The sequence below is a fragment of the Taeniopygia guttata genome, chromosome 3 (assembly GCF_048771995.1).
Source record: "Taeniopygia guttata chromosome 3, bTaeGut7.mat, whole genome shotgun sequence".
NCBI lineage: Eukaryota > Metazoa > Chordata > Aves > Passeriformes > Estrildidae > Taeniopygia > Taeniopygia guttata.
The window spans coordinates 88206571-88229953 of NC_133027.1; the positions used below are offsets into that span (position 1 = coordinate 88206571).

The 23383-nt window shown below is 41.0% G+C and overlaps 1 protein-coding gene across 2 annotated transcripts in view; it reads right to left on the reverse strand.

Annotated features, from left to right (window-relative positions):
- Positions 1 to 2650: 2650 nt before the first annotated feature.
- The window catches only part of EFEMP1 (EGF containing fibulin extracellular matrix protein 1), a 44859-nt gene continuing 24126 nt past the window's right edge, over positions 2651 to 23383 (reverse strand). For both annotated transcript variants that reach the window (XM_030268736.4, XM_002199487.7), the window contains exons 5-11: positions 14814 to 14936; positions 11312 to 11431; positions 9024 to 9143; positions 7532 to 7651; positions 5948 to 6071; positions 5626 to 5821; positions 2651 to 3853 (exon numbers count right to left, since the gene is read on the reverse strand). In XM_030268736.4, the coding sequence (XP_030124596.1) occupies positions 3695 to 3853; positions 5626 to 5821; positions 5948 to 6071; positions 7532 to 7651; positions 9024 to 9143; positions 11312 to 11431; positions 14814 to 14936 (962 nt within the window). In that variant the 3' untranslated portion in view covers positions 2651 to 3694. The remainder of the gene's footprint in view (positions 3854 to 5625; positions 5822 to 5947; positions 6072 to 7531; positions 7652 to 9023; positions 9144 to 11311; positions 11432 to 14813; positions 14937 to 23383) is intronic.

Sequence of the window (23383 nt, forward strand, 5' to 3'; positions counted from 1 at the left end):
ATATCAATATAAAGCAGGATTTCATATCTTTTCCCATGCAAAAATTACAAAAGCTGTTGTACTGCCCTGCAAATTTGCTTTGGCAACTCTAACCCAACCCTGTTTTATTAAACAGCTCTCTTTCCTCCTAATATATACAGAAATGTTTGCTGTATAAACATCTTAAATAGACATCTGCTTTTCCCCAGATATAGAGCACAGTTAACTTTTTGCCCTATTCACTGAGGCTGAGCACTTTTTTCTGCTGGCCAGATGAAATAAAATTGGGTTTTGTAGCAGATGCAGCCCAGTTCAGTTTTGCATGACGCAGGTGTTCCCCCAGCTGGGAAGTGTGGAATTGTGCCATTTTGCTGAGATGATGGGGAGGTTTAGATATGTGAGGGCGTTAAAAATAATTCTCTGTGTTAACAGTGGGCTTTGTCCCTCGTGGGCTCCATATGCTCAACAGCTGACTGGGGCAGCAGCTGTTCTATATTTTATTAGGAGACTTATAAAGTTAGAAACATGGATGATCATTCAAAACACAAGCAACTCTTTGCAGTCATGGAAACAGGATTCAACAACAAACTTGCATTTGTGAGCCTTCCAAGCAAAATAATCCCACTGCACTGTGTTCAGGTGGTCCTGGGAAAGTGAATGAACTTACATTTTGATTTCCTTAAGTTCTGTTTACTCAGTCCAATTTTTTCCCTCTATTTTCTCCCTCTTTTCTGTTTCTGAGAAGATAGTAAACTTTGCATGTAATCCTGATTTAGACTCTTCTCCAACATTGACAGATTTATATGAGAATCCTTCCTGGAATGTGCTCTTGGTAATGGTCATGGCAGTGGGATACAGAGAAGGTTGAGAAAACACAGTGCTTTCATATAATTTCTTGGGATTTTAGTGTCCCTTATAATCCAAGTAGCTCTTCAAACTCTCGTTGCATGTTTGCTGCACTTCCATACTATTTGTAGGGAACAGGTGAAGCTCTGCTTGCCTGGAGAACTGGAGGACCTATAGGTTTCCCTCCTAAAAATTTGAAGGTTTTTTGGTGTGCAAAAGCTCTCATTCAGGCTCAGTCATGTACCCCACCCCTACCCAAAACAAAACCAACCACCCTCTGCCAGTTTCTGCAGAGCTCAGCTCTGCTCCTGTTTTGGTTTGGAGGGGCTGCTGTTATTCCAGCTCCTGGCTCTCATGGAAGTGCTGCCCACACCCAGTGACCGCCTTCAGGCTCAACCAGCCTGCAGAATAGTAACTCATGGCTGGATAGGCACTCCTGAGCTCTGTGACAACCCCTGACTTGGCCACTTTGGGCTCTCAGTGGTCTGCTGGACACCTGAATATTGCAATCACACAGGGAGCAGGGCAGCTGTGTGTAAATAAAGTGGATTGAGCCAAGTATCCTGCACAGTGAGGTGTGCAGGACTCTGAAGGCTGAGGATGACTTGGGCACGTGTGTGAGGTACAAGTGCCTCTGTTGCTTCTGCTGTTTGAGAGGTGTATAAATATTTTTATATATAATGATCAATTTTGGGTTCCTGTCAGATGAGCAGTTTTAATAGGAAGGCTTAAAAGAGCTGTTGGTGAAACTGATATAAAAACTGGTTGAGTAAATCCTTGGGGCAGAGCCTGGCAGCTTGGGACATCAGGTATGATTTGTGGTTCTTTAATTTGTTCCAGGGACCAGCCTGGTGGCCTTCAAGTCTGGGGTCTTAAGGAAGCAAAGCCACTTGAGCCTTTTCTGGGCACCTCTCAAGAAAGAATTGCTCATTTTAAACTTAAAAGCACCAAAACGGATTTTCTTGGAGTGGGCAATGCTGAGTTGCACAATTTGGAAGTTAAAAGTCGATGTAAAAGAACAGTGCTGATATTGGGGGTGGAGGGGGGTGCCTGAGGGGAAGCACAGCTTGTGAGGATAGCCTACATCAAGAGACAAAGCTAATGAAAGGACATGTAGAGGTGAGTATGTGCCGTTTCCACGGGAATTACATGGAGGAGCAGGAGGCTGGAGGCATCTTGTTCAGTGCTTGTGTGGAACGAGGAGTTGCCTTTCAGACTGAGTGGATTTGTAGGGATGAATGGGGAGGAAGGAGCCCCCTACAAGCCACTCTGTAGCAGAGATTTTCACCATGGCAAACCCCAGTTAAATCCCAATATAGAGCAACTGGGTGTGTCCTGGTGAGCCCCTCCCTGCTGGGAGAGATGAGGAGCGCTGGGGGTCTCATCCCACTGCTTCAGGGCCCAGGCAAAGAGAATGTGACCCAGCACCAGCACGATTTCCTGGCCTGTGCTGCAGCCACGTGCTCTGAGCCTTTAGCAGATGAAGTGTTTGTTTAAAGCCACAAATGACTTCCTGAAGGAATGATCATTGGATAATGGGGTCCTGCTCTGCAGTCTGCCCAGGCAGGGGGATGTGTTGCCCTCAACCACAGTGGCTGTGGCCTGTTCTAAGTTTTGTTCTGGAGTGAACCATTGCTGTCACTAAACCTAAATCTCAGTAGGCATCAGGCTTGTTCTTCTACAAAGGAATTGTGTTTTGAGTCGTCCAAGAACTCATCCTATACAGGCTGAGATCTGACTGTTCAGACTTCAACATGGCTTTGCCAACTCCCACAGTAGGTGACAATAACAGCAGTAGTAACAAACTATCTCAGAATAGACCAAATACAATATGGTAAGAGATCTTTATTAAAAATTTTGTACATCAAAGGATTAACTACTACATTTTAAACAAGAAATAAGATTTTACATATTACAAAAGATGTTAGTTCTTGAATTAGAAATAAATTTTATGAACACTGTACATGATACATCTGAGCTGTAAGAGCAAGAACAGGACTGAGTGCCTAAAAATGACATAACTTAATAAGAAAATGCACTCAATTCTTAGTATACAAAATAATATTTCTGGAAAATGTTAACTTCAGTCTGAAAATGCTGCCTCCTTCTGAGCAGTAACTACCAACAGTGTTCTCATGGACATTTGTGCCCTGTCTGGTGACTTCCCATTTGGAGTTTCTTTCTTTGTTGGAAACATTTTCTTCCTACAATCTATTTTTCTTGGAGAGAACATAATGTTATTTCATGGTTATGGTTAACAAAATCTGCATACAAAAACTATTTCTCACAATGTCACTTTACCTCCAACCCAGATTAGAAAAACCAACTGTGATAGGACATAAATGTCTACAGAAATAGATTTTTATTTACTGTTACCTTTTGTTACAAAGTAGTTAAAAATAAGAAATATATTTTAGCTTATCAGATAACCGTTACTTTGTGTATCATTTGTACTACATAATTTTTTTCTTTTTTGAGATTCAGTGTAGCTGCATTAAAATTTAAAATAAAAACAAACAGAAGATCACTTTTAAATTGCATGACCTATTTGGCTAGGAAGGATGTGTGAAGCTTTACAGGATAGAATGAACATACAGTTCTCATATAAAAGCATAGTATGTATCTAGTCCAAGGAAGGTAATAAAAAAGATTTAAATCTTTATACAGAAAGTGACAATGCCCATGTTATACTATGGAACACATCTACTAATTTGGAATTACAGGTGTAATGTGTGAATAAGAGAGATCAACTTACTAAACAAATTCTTTTAAAAAAGAGAGCAAAATCTATAAATAAAAATAGTAAGTGCTTTCTTTCTGATAATATTCTTTGGCTGCAGCGAGTGCCAGCGGAGGCTTGTTGCGAACACTAAAAGGCGTAAGGTCCCACGATGATGGTTAACCGCAGCACCGAGCTCGTGCGGTAGTTCAGGCTGTTCACTGTCAGCATCTCCAGGTCCACGATGTGCTCCCTGGGGCCCGACAGCGACTTCACCAGCACCAGCATCGCGCTCACCGCGCTGGTTTGCTGCAACAACAGCAACACGACAAAGCCCAGCTCAGTCCAGCCCACAGCAATTCCCAGCGACATCCCTGCTGCTGTGTCGCTGCTCTGCCTCAGCACAGGCATACACGAGGCAAGGGTGCTTTTAACACTTCCAAAGGGCCGTGACTAATCTCACACCTGGCTGTGCTGCAGGGAAAACTCCACCTGGCTGAGGCCCCCAGGAATAAACTGTGCTGCAAAATCTGTTCCTGGTTATGCTGACTCCCCCAGAGGATGTGGGAAGTGGTAATCTATCCCAAGATAGTCTTTGTTTTAACCCCATCTACCAGGTTTTAAAATAGAGAGAGAACAAGTAAAACAAGAGCCCTAATGTCTATAACAGTGAGGGAGTTTGTTCAGTGGAGGGAAGCTCAAAATTCTGTATTGTGGCTCATGCTCCAGAAGTTATGCTGTCCTTGTAAACGCTGGGAATTTTTGTTACTGGTGTGTGCCTATTGCTATCCCCATCTTGTTTTGCTTCAAAGCTCTTTTCTCAATCTGGGGTTATGCTGCTGGTTTGTCAAACAGTTTTGTCTTTTCCAGATGATGATGAAAGGGTCAACTCCATCTCTCTCTTTGCCTACTACAAATATTTTCTCCCCTTGTCACATGTGTTGGGTGCATAGATGAATCCAGTCCATCTGCTGCATCCAGGAGCCAGCTCAGCATTTTACTACAACAGTAGAAATAACTTCTAAGTACGTTTTTGTTTACCACAGTCCCCTGGCAGGAATAAACACGTGCTTCCTTATTTAAGGCCTGTGATTTCTTGTTGGGTGGCAACAGGAGGTGGGAATTGTTACTCCAAGGATCAGTCTGAAGGCCACACTGGAGTCTAACCCAAGTGGGACCTGTAGTGATCTTGTTTTTATTTTAAGCAAGTAGCTGTTTGTATTTTGGGGGTAGTTAGGGGATTTTGATGTGTAACCTGTAATCAGTGTTTTCTCCTGGATTTGTCATGTCACAATGAATGATATATGGATGAGTAATCCTCTGTTCCCACCTTGGGTAAACATGGTGTGAATGGCAATACAGCAGCTCGATACACTCGTACTATCAGAAGCCCATAATCTCCTGATTTGAAGGAAAATAATTAAACATTAAACCTCCCAATTACTGTATTTCTGATAGAAAATTTTTGTGCTTAATCTGTTTTACTGAGTGTAAAGCCATATATGAAGGGAAAAGGATTTCCTGGGAATTTGTAAATATTGTAGGGGTTCAAGAAAATGAGATTTCTTCCCAAAAAAACCCTTAAAAAGCAGATGTTCTAGACACTCCTATTTATGTGTATCTATTTGAATGTATCCCACTAACAGGAAATACTGCTATCCCAAGTATTTTGAACTTCCTTGGCTTTTACTATGGGAAATAAAGGTTTAATTATGTCTCAACAGCACTGTAAGTTGGCCTGAGCTTAGCTTGGGATGGGGCACAGATTTCTAGAATGCTGTTATTGATTTATTCTTTTGCAAAATGACAAACATAATTAATGTAATTGTGCAAGGAGTCTTTCTATAATTATGTCTTAAACAGATTTATCTGAAGTGTTGGTACAGAGAGAGGAAGGCAGGGAGTTATTCTGTGTGACTCTGACACGGGTGTCCCAGGATTGCTAAATATTCCTGAGTTGAAAGAAACAGTTGGAGTCACAGTTTAGGGTTTTCAGGTAGTAAAGTAAAAGGCTTGTTAAAAACTGGAAACCAAGTACACTTGGTAAGGAAGCACCAAAAAGCCATTGAACTTGTACTCACCCTCAGGTAGAACTCCCCATTCTCGTTGCCAGACTTGATCCTGAAGGTGTTGATGGTATTGGGGTAGATGGTGGTGGCCTGGATCTGGAAGATGTCGGAGGGCACGGTCCTGTCGGAGCGGATACTCATGTACTTGTACACCACCGAGTAGGGCAGCTCCCGGCAAATGGCGTTGGACACTGGGCACACGCAGCGGCTGCCACACAAACGGGGGAAGAGCAGAGGAAAAGACATTCAAATACAATGTTCTGGTTCATTCCATCATATCCCTTCTTGAGGATGAGCCTAAAACATAAGATTTAATTTTTAATTTTTCCCTTACTTCTCCGAGGTAAGGACGTAGGGCTCTTGACAAGGATTTCTGGGGTAACAACGGAACCCTCCATGGTAATTCCAGCAGATTTCATCCTCTCTGCATTCATTAGTGGTCTCACACTCATTTATATCTAGGAGGAAGGAGAAGGGACTGTGTCAAAGAAGATGGAAACAGGGTTGCTACAAAGGTACTACACAAAAACCTGCTTGTCTGTTGAAACCCATCAGCTTTCCATGTCCTTGTTCTTGTCTTGTTTTCTGGGACCTGGCTATAAAGGGTTTCTCTGTGCAGAAGTAATATAAACTTGCTTATTAAATTTTATATTTGTTAAACAAGACTGAAAGTTTTTAGCTGACTGGAAATGCACATTAGTCATATATAATGCAATTGTGGAAATGCTGTCAAGTTTATAATTAGCAAAGAATGATTTTACAGCTGAACGTGTCCTGGAAACAGAGGAAAAACGTCTCAAGGAAGAATTGTGATTACCTGCCTTTTGCAGCTTCTCAGTTGTTATAACCTGGATTTCATGGTCTAAAGTGCTTCATTAATGGCTACATTTTCACCAAAATAGCTTTAGAAGGAATAGTGCAAACTTGTTTACCGTGCAAAGTAGAGCTTCTTTTGCCTGAGAAAAGAACCCTGAAGTGAGGTGGAGACTGTGAGCCTTGAACTGTATTAATGCTCTATTTCCTGTCAGTGCCAGAGCCCCACTGTCTACCCACATGGTCTCCTAAATTTCATTCAGGCACAGAAAAGCTTTATCCAAAAGGAATCTCTTGGAAGGCACAAACAGGTTTTTAGATGCTTTAATCAACCATCCCGCAGTGCTCACTGTCAGCTGCTGTTCTTCAGAAAGGAAAGAAGTTAATGAGGATTTTCTAAGACAAAATACTGATAAAGAAGAGTTATTTTTTCATGTTTTCTGGCCCTACTTATCACACCTCTTTATTTCTAAAAATACGTTCTGTTCAATCCGGTTCTGCATTACAGAAGCAATAGTTCTTGCACTTAATATATTGTTCTGCAATATTCTCTAATAAGATGCAGAGACTTTTAGCACCACTGAGAAAAAACCACAAACTTGAAAATCCTGGCATTTGGTGGCATCTGGCCAGAACATTTATTTTTCTACACATGAATTATCTAAGCTGCTGAAGGCTCGCATTTTTTTTCTCCTTTATCAGAAGAAACATATCTTTAATTTTTACTGTGACAGGATTTAGGAATCTCTCTGAAAAGAGACATAATATAAAGACATGTTTCATGTCTGTAAAAAATGACCTGGATTTATTCAGAGATGTTGATCTCAAATTCAGAGCCACTACCTTGACATCCAAGACAAGTTTTACCTGAGGGCTGCAAAAACTGAAATTTTGTCCTAGGAATCCAAAGGACTTGGAGTCTGAGCTGAAGGATTCAAATGAGATTAGAAGATATTTAATGAATCATCAAGTGCTTTATCAACATATCTTCTGCTCTCAGCACAGTAATCCTGTCATGCAATACAACCATTTAGCTAGCAATCACCCTTAGCCTGAAGTGGTGTAAATAATGCAGGGCTGAACCTGCCAAGGGGCAGGCACTTACCTTGGCATGTTCTGCCTCCTACTACCTGGTATCCTTCAGGGCACACACAGGAGAATTTCCCTGGCTCGTTGACACACTGGTACTGACATATATAACTTGAGGTTCTGCATTCGTCAGTGTCTGCAGAGAGCAAAAGAGCTTTGTGTCATTAGCTCTTAAAATTTGTCTAGTATCAGAACTAAATAAAATAGCTAAATGCTTGGGGGGAAAAAAAATCTTATAAGAGCTATCCAAAACCTGAAATGTGCTGTTTATCACCTCGAGAATGGCAGGATGAGCTCTGCTGGGATTTTGTTAGTAATCCTCCAAAAGAAGAATTTTGGATTTGAGGAAGCAGGAGCTGAATTAGACTTCAGAGCAGGTTTGGGAAAATAACTCTTGAAATTGTGTATACTTGCAGTATTCCAAAATGTGATGACTTTGAAGAAAAAACCCACAGCTGTGAGATTAGTTAGTAAGGCAAAAATGTTGCCTTTGTACTTGTGCCCTACACTCATGGAGTAGCTCTCTGGGAAAGAGGGAAAGGTCTGTTTTTGCCTTCTAATAATAATCAGTGGATACCATTCTCCCGCCTCTTTATCCTTGTGTATCCATCAGTCCCTCATGAGGGCAGCCTGGTGTGAAACAGAACTGAACAGTGTATGCCATCAACAGGAAATGAATTTAAACCCATCAAGAGGAGGGGTTGGCTTGGAAAGCACAGATCTCCCTCCTCCTACCTCTGAACTGAGCCCAGCTCTTGGGCTGGGCTGCATGCTTGCTGTTCCCTGTTCTGTTCAAATAGGATTAGGTTAAGCAGCTTGGCTTTGCAGAGGGAGCATCTGTAACAGTTCTCCCAGCTCATTGGAGAGGGCAGTGCTGAAGCAGGGACCTCTCTGCCTTCAAGGCTGGTAGGAAGGATGTGGGCTCCAAGGGTGAGGTCATCATGTGTCCAAAAGGAGATTAGGGCACCCCTGTGGAGTCTCTGGCAGAGGAAATAAAGTGTTGATTGTATAATCATACAGGAGGCATGCTGTTTGTGTACACATGCTGCAAAGCACCTCAAAAGCACACTTGTCACTCCCTTAAAATCAGGAATTGGAGGTTTTGTTTTCAGAGGAGCCTAACAACACACAAAATTTCCCTTGTTTTTGGTGTGCATTCCTTTCCAATTCATTTAATGATCATCAGCATTAGACCACCCACAATTCCAGGGAGTTTGTGCAGTCAGGGCTCAGAAACCTCTTTGTTCCCACTTGGTATCTGAAGCAATCTCTGTCCTGTTTTGCTTTTCCTATAGAGAGACCCATTCTTACCTGTATCTGAAATACCAGCAGCTACTCAGGTGTGAATTAGCCTCCTTTGTACCATAAAAAAATAAATATCTTAAGGGCTTTGGCTATAAATTCTACCCACAGAGTGTCTCTAGTTCTGTCCCTTAGTTCACAGAAAGGCTTCAGGGCAAACAAAAATGAAGAAAAAAATTACTTTTCCAAGGCAAAAAAAATCTTACCTTCACAGTTGATTCTGTCACTGCTTAGCTCAAAGCCTGGATTACACTGACAAATGAAAGAACCCAGGATATTGTAGCACTGCTGTGCACATGGATTGTTGGCATCACATTCATTTATGTCTGAAAGGAAAAATGAGATATTTTTCTTGTGTAGGTGATAATTAAGTTTGGTGGATGAGTCCTTAGGCTGGACCTGTTGCTCAGCAGAAGCTTAATTGGCTCTACCAATGTAGATCTGCAGACACTGAAGCAATATTAGATCTGTGCTTTACATTCCATGTAAAAACCAGTATTTTTCCAGGAATGAGAGTTATTCTAATATGTGACGAATTTTCCCAAAAATGTTTAATGTGGTTATTAAGCTCCACATTCCAGTGCCTTTTTTGCAGGTATGAAATGCCAAGTCTCTATAAATAATTGATATAAGGAACACATACTGATAAGACCTCTCAGCATGCAGTGGTTAAGATTTATTTGAGCTATTTATTACTCTGAAAATTTGTTCTTTTAAATTCCATTGCAATTATAACATGAGCCTTTGAGGCCAGTAGAGTTCTGCAGAGCTCTAAGGCCTAGACCATATTGGGGGAAGGTATTTTTCTGTGCTACATTTTCCATGGTGTTGCCCATCCAAAGAACATTTTGAGGACATTGGTATGAGAAGAGAAGCAATTTTTAATGGGAAGTTTATATAAGTCTAATCACCTCTGGAATCTATAGCCCTTGTTTGGCATCGACTGTTGATTAACTGCTGCTCCTGTCAGTCTGTAGATTTTAGTGTTTTTCCCTGTATTTCTCTCCTGCATGTTTTCAATTCATGTTTGTGTTTATCAGATATCTCCATGAGTAGAAAGCTGTGCTTGGAAAAAAAACCTTTGAGTTCATGGCTTACAAATGTCAGCAACACTGTAATTTTACAGATACATGTAAAAACTGACAAAGATGAGGCACTCAAAAATGAAGCCAGTGAAGAGGATATGAATTCTCTGCATTCCTCCTAGTCCTGAAAAAATGAATGATAATAGGGGAAAACTCATCACAAAGTCTTTTTCTTCCCCTGAGTTCCTTTCTGGCAACAGTGCAAAGGATGTACACCATTCCTTCTCCAATACTACCAGGAGGAATACATTTGGTGGCCAAAGCCCCAGTTCTGTTAATTTTCCAAGAAATATTGACTGATTTTCAATACAGGCAGAAGTTGTGACACAAATTTAATAGCTACAGCTGTCAAGTGCTGCTGTGGCAGATGTGACAGTTTGTCTTGATGCAGCAACCATCCATTAATAAATCTTCTCCTTAAGCTTTCCTCCCCTTTACCTGGGAGAAATGTGCCTGATGAGGCTGGGAGGCTGGAAAGCCAGGGAAGGGGTATTTGGTGAAGTGCTGAAAGAACCCACCTTCCATTTGAGCCATGGAAAGGGACAAATAAGTGACTTTTGTCACATGGGCATGGGCAATTTTTAAAATCCTATGATTTGGTGGGAACCAAGCAATTCCTGTCTCAGTGCAGAGCTGTGCAGTGTGTCAGGGTGCTTGGTGAGGGTTGGCAATACTTGGAAGGGATGGTGAAAGCTGGAAAACACAGCCTCGTTTTTCTATGTATATAATATAGATTTTGTATACACAAATGACATCTATAACAAGTTGACCATCTCCATCACCAGTCTCTTGATTTTACAGTCATTCTCTCTGTGCTTCTGCAGAGTTACCTTTTATTATTACTCTCATCCTTCTAGAACAGATGTTATAATTTCAAACTGGACATCAGTCTTAAAGTTTTACTGTGCAGCTTCCCTTAGTGCTTTATTTCTAAGGCCAACATCACAGCTGAAAGATCACTCTTAGCAAACCTTGTTTCAATTTTTAACTTTTTCTAGATATTCAAATGTGGTCTAAAGACTTTATTTACCATGTGCTGAGGGTAATTGCCCTTAGCTGCAGAGGCATAGTATTGATTGCTTTGATTCCCAGTTCTGGCCTGTGTCATGTGAACTGGGAATAATATCAGGAAAAGAAATAATAAAGCAGAACTGAAAGAATAATTCAGTCTAGGATTAAATACTGAATATAAGGCTTTAGATGTTCCTTGGAAATCTGCTATGCCAACAAAATAACAGACATTCAAGAAAGCTCTAAGTTTGTCTCCAACCCTCCTGTAACTCTCAGCTCACTAGCAGAGGAGCCTCTCAGTGCAGTCTTTTCCCTGTTGGTGTTGATTTCCTTTCAGTGTGTGTGTGGCAGTTGTGTGCTGGTGTCAGTGTGTCTGGGGGGCTGCTGAGAGTCCTTACCTACGCAGGTGTGGTTGTTGGAAGCCAGCTGGAAGCCAGCGTTGCACTGGCAGTAGTAGGAGCCGGGCGTGTTCACGCAGCGGTGGTGGCAGTACGGGGGCAGGGTGCACTCGTCGATGTCTGGGGCACCAAAAACATCAGTTAGTTCACATGGAAGCACAGCACTTCCTTGCTGTTCTCATGTCTGAGGGAAGTTAATGGCACTTGATTAAAAGCAGGAGAAGAGCTTATGTGAGCTGGGCACTGCTTCCATGGATATTACAAGATACCCTTTAACTTTTTCTGTGACTGTTTTGTAACAAGTTTTTATGCTCCTTGTCTTCACTGTGCATTCCAACTTTATTTTATTGACTCAGTCCTGCAGTAGTGCTTGGTCTGGTTTATTTTGTGCAGGTAAAACTGAGTGTTTTGTTCAGCTTTCCCTGATCCCTCAGGATCAGACACGGCGCTGACCAACACAGCCAATGTAGCTTGGAGCTCATTTTCCCAAAAACTCCTATGCAGCACTCCTGGCACATACTAAATCTTTTCTGCTCCATTAGGAACAGTCCAATTTTCTGAGCAAGTACAGGGGAATGGCAAGGATAGAGAATTAATGGGCCTGAAAAGGAAACAGGTGGTTGTGCTTCCACAGGGATCCCCAGACCCTGCCTTGCTCTCCAAGGGTTTTCCATTGCTCCCATTCCCCTGGCTGCCTGTCCTGGATACCTTCCCACCCAGCAGCACCACACCTGGCTGTGCATCTCTGGCACTGAGAGCCTTCCATAGCCTCTTCTTGCAGGTCAGCCCTGCTTTTGAGGTGGAGCAGTCTGCCTTTCCAAGAGTCAGCATTCCTGGTGTGCATCGGAGCAGGGCTTTCACCTGCCTGCCACACAAAACATGCAGCACCCCATTCCCTTACCCCTTCTGCATTTTAAAAGGCTTCCCTGCATTCTGGAGAAGATAGTGGCTCTGGCTTTGCCTGGAAAACATGTTTTATTATTGCATTATCGTGTGTGTGTGTGCAGTGGCTGCCTTGAGCCGTGGCGGCTGGAGCTCAGTGAAGAAATCCAACGCTGTGCTCTGGGCTTGTACACAATGGGACATTTCAAAGGATCAACACTCACACAAATCAGAGCAGCCTTCACTAGAACAAAGAAAGGCACTTCCCACATCCATGCCAGATCTTGCGTTTCCTACCTCCAGCTGTTTCCACCATAGATGTATTTAAGAAGAGGCCAAGATTTTTTTTTTTTTTAATAATGAGGAAAGTGTTTGTTTTAATATCAAGGGAAAATAATCTTGAAGTTAACCCTTTCTTTGTCAAATTTAGGGTTGAACTTAGTGGAGTGTTTTGGATGTTTCTGAATGAAAAGGCTTATGCTGGAAAATTCCTGGCTACCCATACAGTAGCAATTGTCACTGTAACTCTTGTTGCAGAGAGAAATTTGGAAGTGGAAATGGAATAAATTAAGGAGGCACAGTAGATTTCCATCCTTGACTTTTACAGGACTAAGCTCGTATAAGTAACTTAAAAAAAATAGGATTATACATATGAGCAATGCTTTGGTACATTTATACACATAAATGCTTTCAGGATCTGGCTCTTATTCAGTGGGAATTTTCCCTGTGGGATTAGGCACATCAGCTCTGTGCAAATCTAAGGGCTCAGATTCATCTGATCAATTGGACCAAATTTGTTTGAAAACAATAAATTCTCCCTGCAGTCATGCATTTCAGAAAAGACTCATTTGGCAATATGTGAAGGAGCAAATTAAAAAAAAAAAAAAAACAAACTAGAAAAAAAAGTCAGAAATTGTTAGTGAATTTAGATTAAAATCAACCAATTGTTAAAAACATGTCTCTTTTTCTCCTTCTACCTTCAAGCCAAAATAGTCTGGAAAATTTTCTTTCAAATTTGAGAAACATTTCCTCCCATATGGAGAACCTCTATCAAGATCTGGCCCCAAGAACATTTTCTGGCTAAGCTGTTATAAAATCCCTAAAGACAGGCTTTATTCTGAAATGCTGACAGTACTAACTGTTGGGATGTACTTGTAATTTAGGTCACTGTGTAATATGTAATACAGGTGTTATTCTTGGTTTTGACCTAAATAGGAGAAGGGAAATTTCACTTTCCAGACCTTTTCATGGATACATTTAGATGCATAAATGTGTTCACATTTAGGTGTAAGGGTCTAATCACCCTTCTCACTTCTGCCTTGTTTCCACTGAGACTTTCATTTAGGACCATGAGTCTTGATATCAGAAGTGCTGTTGTATGGCAGTAATATAATTTACCTGCTATATAAAAAATCCAAATAAACCCCAGATATTAAAAAAAATAAATGCATGACCTTCCAAAACTATTCATCTACATTTCAAATTAGTCATCCTACTCCTGCACAGAGAACTGAGAAAAATCAGATACATCTATGTTTACAGCAATTTGACAGTTCAAGGCCTGATCTATGTCTCTTAGGAAAGAGATAAGAATTTTTATTCTTACTATTTCTACAGCCCTTAGATTGGAATCCTGAAGAACAAGCCATGTCCAGAAATTGAAGTTTTTCTAGGTGTGTACTAAAATCTTCTCAGTTTCTTACCTGTGGCCTTAGCAAGAAGAGATTAGATTAAGAATAAAAATTAAAAAAAAATTTTTTTTGAAATTCTTATACACTTTGAAATGCAGGATCCCTGAAAGAGGAAAAACCCCCAACCACAAACACTTTTCTCCTAAGCAGTATACAACCAGTGCAGTGTCTTAGAAGAAGCTGTCTTGAATGTCACCTCCTGATGTCTAGATGTGACTTTCTTCCTTCATAGTCTGACAAACCCAAGGCTTATGGCTGGAGTGCCTCTAGAAGCAATTTATCCATTGAAATGGTGATTAAAGAGGTGTCGAATGCAGGCTGAAGGAACAGAGCACTTTGGCATAATGTCCTCACCTGAGGATGGGACAAAGAGAGGTGGTGTTTGCCTTGCACTTGAAATTTGATCCATGCTATGCTTGCATGGCTCCCAAGGGTGCCAATAGCTTATCCTGGCACGGAGAATAAAGCCTCGTGGGTTTTAGAGGGTGCAGCTCTCCTGTACCTGCATTCAGAGTTTCCATCTCTCTCATTTGTGTTCAGAAAGCTGAGTCCTGGAGCAGGGCTGGGGGCTGGGGGAGGGGGTGCTTGTCCCATGGACCTGGAGCTGAAACTCTGGGGAAAGGTGTGCTTTGCTGCCCTCGGGAACTCGTGGCACTCTCTGGGACACGGGGCAATGCCCCAACACAAACAATCACACAATGGGAACTATTAGCAGAACTCAGCTTGTGAACTCCAAGTGTTGATTATCCTTAAAATAGCTCCTCATCCCATGTTTTAGTGATTAATTATTGTGGTAAAGTGACTATTCCATTGCATTCCAAAGTGAAACAGATGTTTCACACCACACATACTCATCTACTTTATGACCAATATGAAGTTTGCAATGGTAGATAATGAATGAAAACCATTGGATGGAAAGCAACACTTACCAACACACTGCTCCCCTCGTTTCTGGTAGCCTGGAAGGCACTGGCAGCTGAAGGACCCTCTTAAATTGACACATACTTGGTCAGCTCTACAACTGTGGGTTCCAGTTGCACATTCGTCTATATCTTTATAAAAAAGAAAACAAGTGCAATATTAGTCATTACATTTACCTAAAGTATTTAGCCTTTACACATCTTCAAGCTACCCATAAGTGCAAGCAGAAAAGTTCAAATGCACTCCCAAGATGTCATCTCAACGCTTGCAGCTATCAGAAATCTGGTAATGTTTTAATTCTCATACACTGCCTTTGTAGATCTTTTCAGATATGGTTATTTTAAACACTTCTTGCAGTCTAGAATTTTCTGTGAACTTCTTGCAGCTTCATCGTATTTGAATAATTTACTTGTTTTGTTTTGCATTGGTTTTTTTCCCACGCTGGTTGGATGTTTCATGCTGAACTACTCCAGAAAATGTAGTTCAGCTCTTTCTCAAGAAGGAGAGGAGTTAGAAATATGTTGTTTTGCTGGTACTAAAAGGACTCTGCTGATCTCTTGCATGGTTCCTGTGCTCCATGCTTTGGACAGGGACTTGGAACTTGGTAGGCGGTAGGTGGAACTTCTCATCAGGAAGAGATCTGCCTCTTGTCATTCCCATGAAAATTCTCCTAATTCAGTCAATCTGTTCAAGTCTCTGGAAACAGTTTATGTATGTTTGTATTCGCACAGTACAGCTAAAACTGCAAGTTCTAGCCCGATACTTTTCAGAGTAATTCAGGCAGCTTTTAGTTTGCACTCAATGCAGGTTTATACAAGTATAAAAACAGCATTTTCATTTAGCCTGCTCCATTATGACTGCTGGATGTACTTAATTATAATTAAACTGCATGTGCTGACAAATGAATTACAATTTGCTTTCTCATCTGAACATCCAAAACGTTGGAGAGTTTTTTATTGTAACATGACACAGTACAGTGAGATGACTTTTTAAGCTTGGCATAGTACACAATTTGGAGACTCTAGGCTGAATAAACAAATTCCTTAAAACTTATGATCTCTAGTTTACAAATCTAAGCTGACCTCTCTATTTGTGTAGGCACTGGGGATGTTAGAACATCACCAGTGGCAGATTCTGGGTGGTGCTTTGGAAAAAATGATGGATTCTTTCTCATAACAAATGAAAACAATTTCAACCACAAGATTCAATAAAAAATAAACCATCAACAGTTTGAATTAGTTCTCAACGTTTGCCCTCTCCCCAAATGTCCAAATATTTTACATACATCTTCCCTTTATTTGACAGAGACGCTAAAGGCCTCTTATGTTAGGCCGCTCTTTGCATTTCTGCACAGTGTAAGTCCTGAAGCTGCTTTGCTGAGCTCACTGTTGTGTCCTAACACTGAAAAGCACATTCCCAGGTGTGAAGAAGACTTTTGGGGACTACAACTGGCTACCTCCTGCCACCCCAATGTCAGGCAGCTCAAGGCAAGTCATTGCAGGCACCTCATGAGCTTTGTAGTCCCCGTTCCTACAAAAGCTGGAAATAAAATACTTGTACAATTCCAATCCTTTTTGTTGCAGACTGTGCTGGAACAAAGAAAATTTATTTGATCTTTAGGAGCTTCATATATGAGTAAACATGAATTTGCCTTTTAAGATGGATGAAAATACATTGAATAACAAGCTACTCTAGCTAAAATGATTCATCGATTTACTTATGTACTCATGTTTTTTTGCTGTTCTTGATGGTAAGTTCAGCTGGACAGAAAAACAATTATTGCCAGCTTACTGCTTCCCCATCTGGAAACCTTTGGAGGGTTTTGATGTTCTGGCCAAAATCTGGGTTTGTAAAAGGTGTGGGAAGTGAGGCAGCCTCCTGCCTTCCCTAGGAAAGGGTGATAAGGTTGCCATACTTGGAGTGGGTCTGCTCCCACCTGTGCAGGGAAATCCATGCTGGCAGAGCAAGGCTGATGGCCTAAAGGTTGTGTGTGAGGTAAATAGGGCAGGAGGAGAACAGCAGGCACCGGAAAAGGTTTCAGTGCTGGCATCTCCAGTATTGCAGTAGTTACAGATATGTCCTACTGCTGTGACTGATACAGGGGTGAGGAAGTGAGGGAGGATTTCTGTGCTGAAAGCAGTGCCAAATGTGGATTGGGCTGGTGCAATCCCAGAGCAGCCCAGCCCTTGTGGACTATGGGAAGGAGCACTGGTGGATTTAGCAGTGATGCTGCAGCTCTGCCTGTGAGTGAGGCCAGAGAGGAGGCTCCAGCTCTTGGCACTCAGTGTGACCCAGATCTGTCCATTACAGAAATAGTCTGTTTCCTAACTGTCCAGAGAGTTACTGGAGAAATAGAGGTGTGGGAGTCATTAGAAGGAAGCAACAGCAACGCTGGAGTTTCCTTGGCATGTGGCAGAGCGGCTTCATTTCTCTCTGAGGTGGTAGAGGCAGAGTTATTTATTTACCAGTGCACACCTACTTCTCTGCCCATGGGAAATGGCCCCATCCCACACTGGGGATTAATTTGGGATTCCCACAATGTGTTTGTGGCTCTTGAGTGAGTAGGTTGTCTATCTGCAGTTCCTCAGGGTCTGGTCAAACTCAAGTTTCCAGATTGTTTTCCCATTTATGTCCGCCTTGTAGGGAAATCATTTGCTCCCAGGTCTTCATTCCATTGTTGAAATCAGACTTTTCCAATCCATGAAATTCCTAGATTTACTATGACTCTTACAGTGCCTCTGACCTGACAGTGCTTTTGAGGTTCCATCAAATCCTGCTCTTAGTCTGTATCAAATATGGGAATAAGACTGGGGATTATACAAAGCACATATTCTTCCCTAAATTCTACCACCTTATTCAATTTGATGTTTCTTGACAAAATCCTGGGCTGAAATGGGAACAGTAAATGTGGCATTGGGAATCCAAACTTTTGGTTTCTGCCTGGTGCAGACACCCATGGCCATGATTTAGTCTCTGAGAAGACACTGGAGTCTGGGGCAAGGGTGTGACACAGGAACATCACAGAGCTCACCCTCACCAGCTCTAATCCTGAGAGCAAAGGAAATTTATCTGACCTTTCCTCTCTAGCACAAATGTTTAATAATGTGTTACGTGCATGTGTATTTATAATAATTAAAAAAAAAATTAAAACAAGGCTCTCCACTGCACACACTTGTCCCTCTGGGGAGAGGGTGAGAGAACAAACATGTGACAGATGTTTGTCATGTTGCTTAATGCACTACTGGAAAGCACTCAAGATACCACAGTGATGAGTGCAGTGTAAGAAACAGATCTAGAAAGAAAATATGGGGCTTCTACAAGCTCATTCTTGAGCATCTTTCCTCTACATCCTCTTTTCCAAATTTAATGTCATCATGATAAAGTTCATCTCCAGAACTGTTTCAGCACCTCATTCCATAGCTGAGGCTTCTGCCTTAAGCAAATATCTTGCCTGATAAGAAAACACTCCCAAATCATTCCCCATCAACTTTGTTTAAATTTCATTTCTAGAAAATTCTATATTTCTAAATACAAAACAAACATTCGTTTGTCTAGGTAAGCCATATAAATTACACCAGTAATTGGTAATGAAAATTATCTGATCTTTCTTTTTTTTTTTTCCTTTATCTTTTCTAATTTCAGCTAACATTTCTAAAGGTTGTGCTGTTCACTAGACATAAACACAGGCTGCAAGTTTGTATTAGTTAGTTAAAAAAACGGAATGGTGTTTGATTATTGAGGCATGCAACCTGTGAAATACAGGTTAGTTCTTAAACTCATTGTATCTCTGAGTCTGATTGATGACATTCTCAGATTTTTATTCCCAGTTTTCCTTCCTCTGGACAGTTACATCCTATGTAGGTGGAAAAATTCCTTTGAAATAGTCTGAGTGTCCTTAACAATCCTTTTGCAGATCAATCTTACTTAAAAATGGAGCTGGGTTACCTTCAGTATCTTGATCACTGTAATAACTGAACTGAGGGAATTGTGTAGTCTTTCATTAGGCCACTTAAAATCAAACTTATTAAGGGATTTATTTGTACTTTGGTTAGAAAAACTATTTACAAAATGGGTTCAGATTGAGTACTTTAATTTATGTCTGTTGCTTGTAAGTGTTACATCCAGAATACTGCACTGAAAGGATGTGACATTTCTGAAGGATTTGCAAAGCACAGCATTCAGGTTCTCTGAACACTTTGAATTCAGATCCATAAAGCATCATAACAGAGTCTTTAATCTCGCTCTATTTTTCCGGCAGGCTTGTGCTTGGTCAAGCCTTGCTGTGCCCAGAATGGGTTGGGTGGTGTGGGCCTTTATCAAGTTGCTGTATAAAATCCTTAAAATAAAGTCAGGGTCAGTCTAAGGAGAAGTGGGGTAGAAACACAACAATTAAGGACCCCATGTCTCAGTTAAATGACATGTGAGCTCCACTACTCCTCCAGAAATGTGAACATAAGTCCTCAACTGTGCTGTGGCAAAGAGGGCCTTCAGACGCCAGTGAATCACCCTGATGTAAATACTGCCTTTTGCAGCAATTTCCAGGGCTTTTCTAGAAAATTCCTTTTGGAAGACTTTGCCATCCATAATTCTCCGTGAGTTAAGAGAATGCTCTGAGTTGCACAGGCAAGTGTCTGAGGTTTGCAGGGTGCTACAGTCATGGTGTGAGAACCATGGAGGGCAGCAGAGCTCGCTCCTGTATTCCTTCAAAACATAAATCAACTCGCATTTCATAGTTTTAATTCCACAAGCCTCACTAATGGCTATACCTAGTGATTCCCTCATTTTCCAAAAATGTGCACGCACTGGCTCTTGAAGTGATTTGCACAATTCTGTCCCTCCACTGCTGACTTTGGCAGCCTGCTCTGTATTTCAACCACCATTTGTGTACAGAAACAGCCTGACCTGCTTTTAAGCTATAGCTTTCCCTAACCTTCATTTATGGCTCCCTCTTTTAGAGACAGTTTTTCTGCTTCTCTCCAGCACTCTATTCTCTCAGGCTCTTATCTAGAGCCTTAAAATTTTCTTGCTAGTCTCTCTTTCTCAGCTCCAACCCTGGCTCTGTTCCCTTCCCACTGTGACTCACTTTTCCCAAACCCCCTGACTCATGCTGCTTGCTCACTTATGCAACAGTTTAATCTCTGCAATTTGCTTCATATCATTAGAAGCAGCACATAAACCCAGGAGATGCATTTCACTAGGGCTTTGGGCTTTTAGAGAAAAAAATGCTATCCACATCCACCTTCATCTTATTTAGGCCACTTGAAGCTTTTCTCCTCCTTTCCAGCACGTACCTGTATGTTGTGCTCAGAGTTGGAGAAATATTTTCTTAACTAACTCAAGTGTGTCTTGCTTCTGTGACTGAAGTGTTCAGCTTCTTGCTGCTCGCTGGCTCTCAAAATATTGCAATATGTTACAGCATCCTCTTGCTCTTTGTGTACTTCCTCCGCTGTCCAAACAAAATGTTTTCAGGTTGCTTTTCTCTATCCTGGTCCATAGCAATATGAATATTCCACCACATAAAAAAAGAAAGCTCCTAAAATATTTTATGGGATTGAAATTCTTATTTCTGTCCCCACTGAGGAGCATCAGTGGAGCAGCTCCTGAATGGTTCATAGAAATCCAAATCTGTGATGGTCCCACTGATGTCATTGTTGCACTTGTCATGGATTGCAGTGAACCTGTTCTCAATTTGTTTTGAATGTAAACCATAAATATTTTACTTAATGGGTTTAAATTTTTTGAGTTCTCAGTGTGAGTGAGGCCAGAAAATGACTTGGTCTATTTTTCTAATGGATTCATCTGAAGAGCAAACATCAGCTCCCACGTCAGCAATGGCACCAGACAGTCTGATATCAGACACGCAGTGATCTGCACGGGGATGCAGCATCACTGACAATTTACTTAACCTCAGGGTTCTGTCAAAACTTTCCCTTTCTGCCCACTTCATTAACTTCTAGTCTGTCTGTAAGATATTTTATACTGTCATCTTTCAGAAAGAACCACCTGAAGATAACATACTTGGAGAAATTAGACCTCTATAGTTCATCCATGAGTATGGACTTATTTTATTTGACCAAATGAAGTATTCTGTCCCTTATTTATGTTTCTTATATTGTTCTTGCAATTGAAGCCAGGCTCACCACTATGTTGTTTCCTGGATCCTTCCTGATCCTTTCTTACACATAGGAACAACATTAGCAACCTTCAAATTCCCTGGTTCCATCCCCAGCCTTAGCAAGCTATCAACAATTTCTGCCACAGGCTTTTCTATTTCCCTTGCTACTTCCTTCTACATTTGCGATGTTATTCATCTGGGCTGGATGCCCAGACAGCTTTTAACTCATTGGTGTTGGGAGGTTGTGCTTTGTGGTGGTGGAGCCCAGCATAAGATCTGTTACATAACATCGGGACAGGAGGCAGCAGGAGATGAAATATCTTGAGAAATTTCCAATTCCTGGAATGGCAAAACCTACTAATGCAGAGAGACCTTCACACCAAGTGTTGTCACTGTCCAGTGGTGTCATGAGGGACCCTCTCTAATTCTGCACAGTTCTGCAGCAGCCCAAAACCTTCCCCTTTTTTACTGTTTTTTCCCTATTAAATTTTCCTTTGCCCTTTCATGTGAGATATATTGGCCTGATTGCCCTGCTAACAAGTTTTCACAGTTGAGCGAAGGTAACCTGCACAAATACTTGTTTGCACAGGAAAGAGATGTGAGAGCCAAGACCTACATTTAAGCAAATAGGTGAGGTAGAATGTTTAAATTAATGAGATTTTCCTGAAAAACTGCACTCCATTTGGTGTGCTGAAATGTTTCCCCTCTCCCATTTGAGAGTGCAGCAAAGCAAGTTCCTTGTGGATTTATGTCTTCCTGCTCCTGGATGTCATGGCAGAGCACGAGAGAAGCAAAGCAAAGCACTGATGTGGTGAATGTGCAAAAAGAGAATTGAATGCACAATTCATTGTGTGATTTTTGTATTTGGACTGCAAACGTGTGAGCAACCTCTGTGGATTTGGGCAAGTTACTCAAGCACAGTGATTCCAGGAATAGAAACGTACTGGAAAAGCATCCTTCTATTAACAGACCAGAGTTAACAAGCTGTTGTAAGTGAGCCTGCCCTGCAGTTTTCTGTCACAATTATCTATTGTCTTTGGTATGTCCAAAGGAAATTGACTTATCACTCAGAACAGCTCAATAAAGGAGTGAACCATGGCTTTCAGCACTAGAACATCTCCCACATGCTTGTGAGAGGCAGGCAGCTGAGAAGTGAGAAAAAAATGAATGAAGTGATGAACTGATGCATTTGAAAATGCTTTTCTTCCTTTCTCCTGCTCCTTCCCTCTGTGTGAGATGCTCCTTCCCTCTCCAGCACACACCAAGCACACTGGGAGGTGCATTGCACATGGGAAATGGCTCCTAATTCCTAATTCCTTTGGAATTAGATGGATACCTCATTATCCAGCCACAGCCACAGTGAATTAAATTAATGTTACACATAAAACATTGGTAACACATTAAAATGATCACTGCAAGTGAGAGTGGTATGGCTGATATGGTATTAGTCTGAGGCTACAAAGCCACAAACTGCTCCAAAAAGTATTTCCTATCCAATGTGTGTTGTTAAAATAAGAACATGAACAATAACGTATCCTTATGTTTAAAGTTTCTCAAAGGGAAGAGCACATTAGAAGACCACATTGATAACTATGAATCTTTCCACTCATATAAAAGAAAAGTATTCCATGCTTTTGATGGATCTAGATTAATTTAAATTTTGTATTATTTGCTTTATTTTTGCTGGAGCCATAAATGGAGTCATTACAATCCACTAATTCAGAGCAATGTATCTGTGAGTCTCTGAGTGCTTCAAAACATGAGTTGTCATAATGGTGAGCTTTTTGATTTATATTTTGCAATAGCTTATTTTTACTTTCAGTAGAGTATTTCCTGCTGTTGCTTTCTTGTGATTTTATGCTAGAGGTCTAACAACTTGTGCTTTTTGGTTCATGCCTGCCCAAGTGGGGATCACCCACCCATGATGACCAATACACTTGGACTGTGCTCAAAAACAACAAGGGTGGATTAAACTATTCCATTATTGCAGATGAAAGAGTTCTCCCCGACATCTGGCATATCATCTTCAAAACTGATATGGAACATTTCCATAAATTCAGCTTAACGTTGTTTTTGTGAGTGTTCCAAAGTATTTTTAACATGAAGAAATAGCATGCAAACTAATTTCCTATTTGAAAGTAAATGTCTTGTTCTTATTTCTAATTCACACAGTTATTAAAAAAGTAAAAAATAAAAAAGGATGTTCACTTAACTTGAAACATACTGGTTTGTTTACTTAAGTTAATGGAAAAGCTAGTCAGTGTTTGATGTAAAGCTGCCCCCTTGCTTGAAAGAAAACCAAACAACTGCTTTTGAATTATGAATATCTCCTAATACTTTCCAGAATTATCTGAAGGATGTATTTTTTTCTTAATTACATACACTTGAAAGTTCCAAGTTCCCTCTTCATTTCCATTTTGTTTATTTCTCTCCTTGGAAACCTTGTAAGCATTTTCCTTTAGC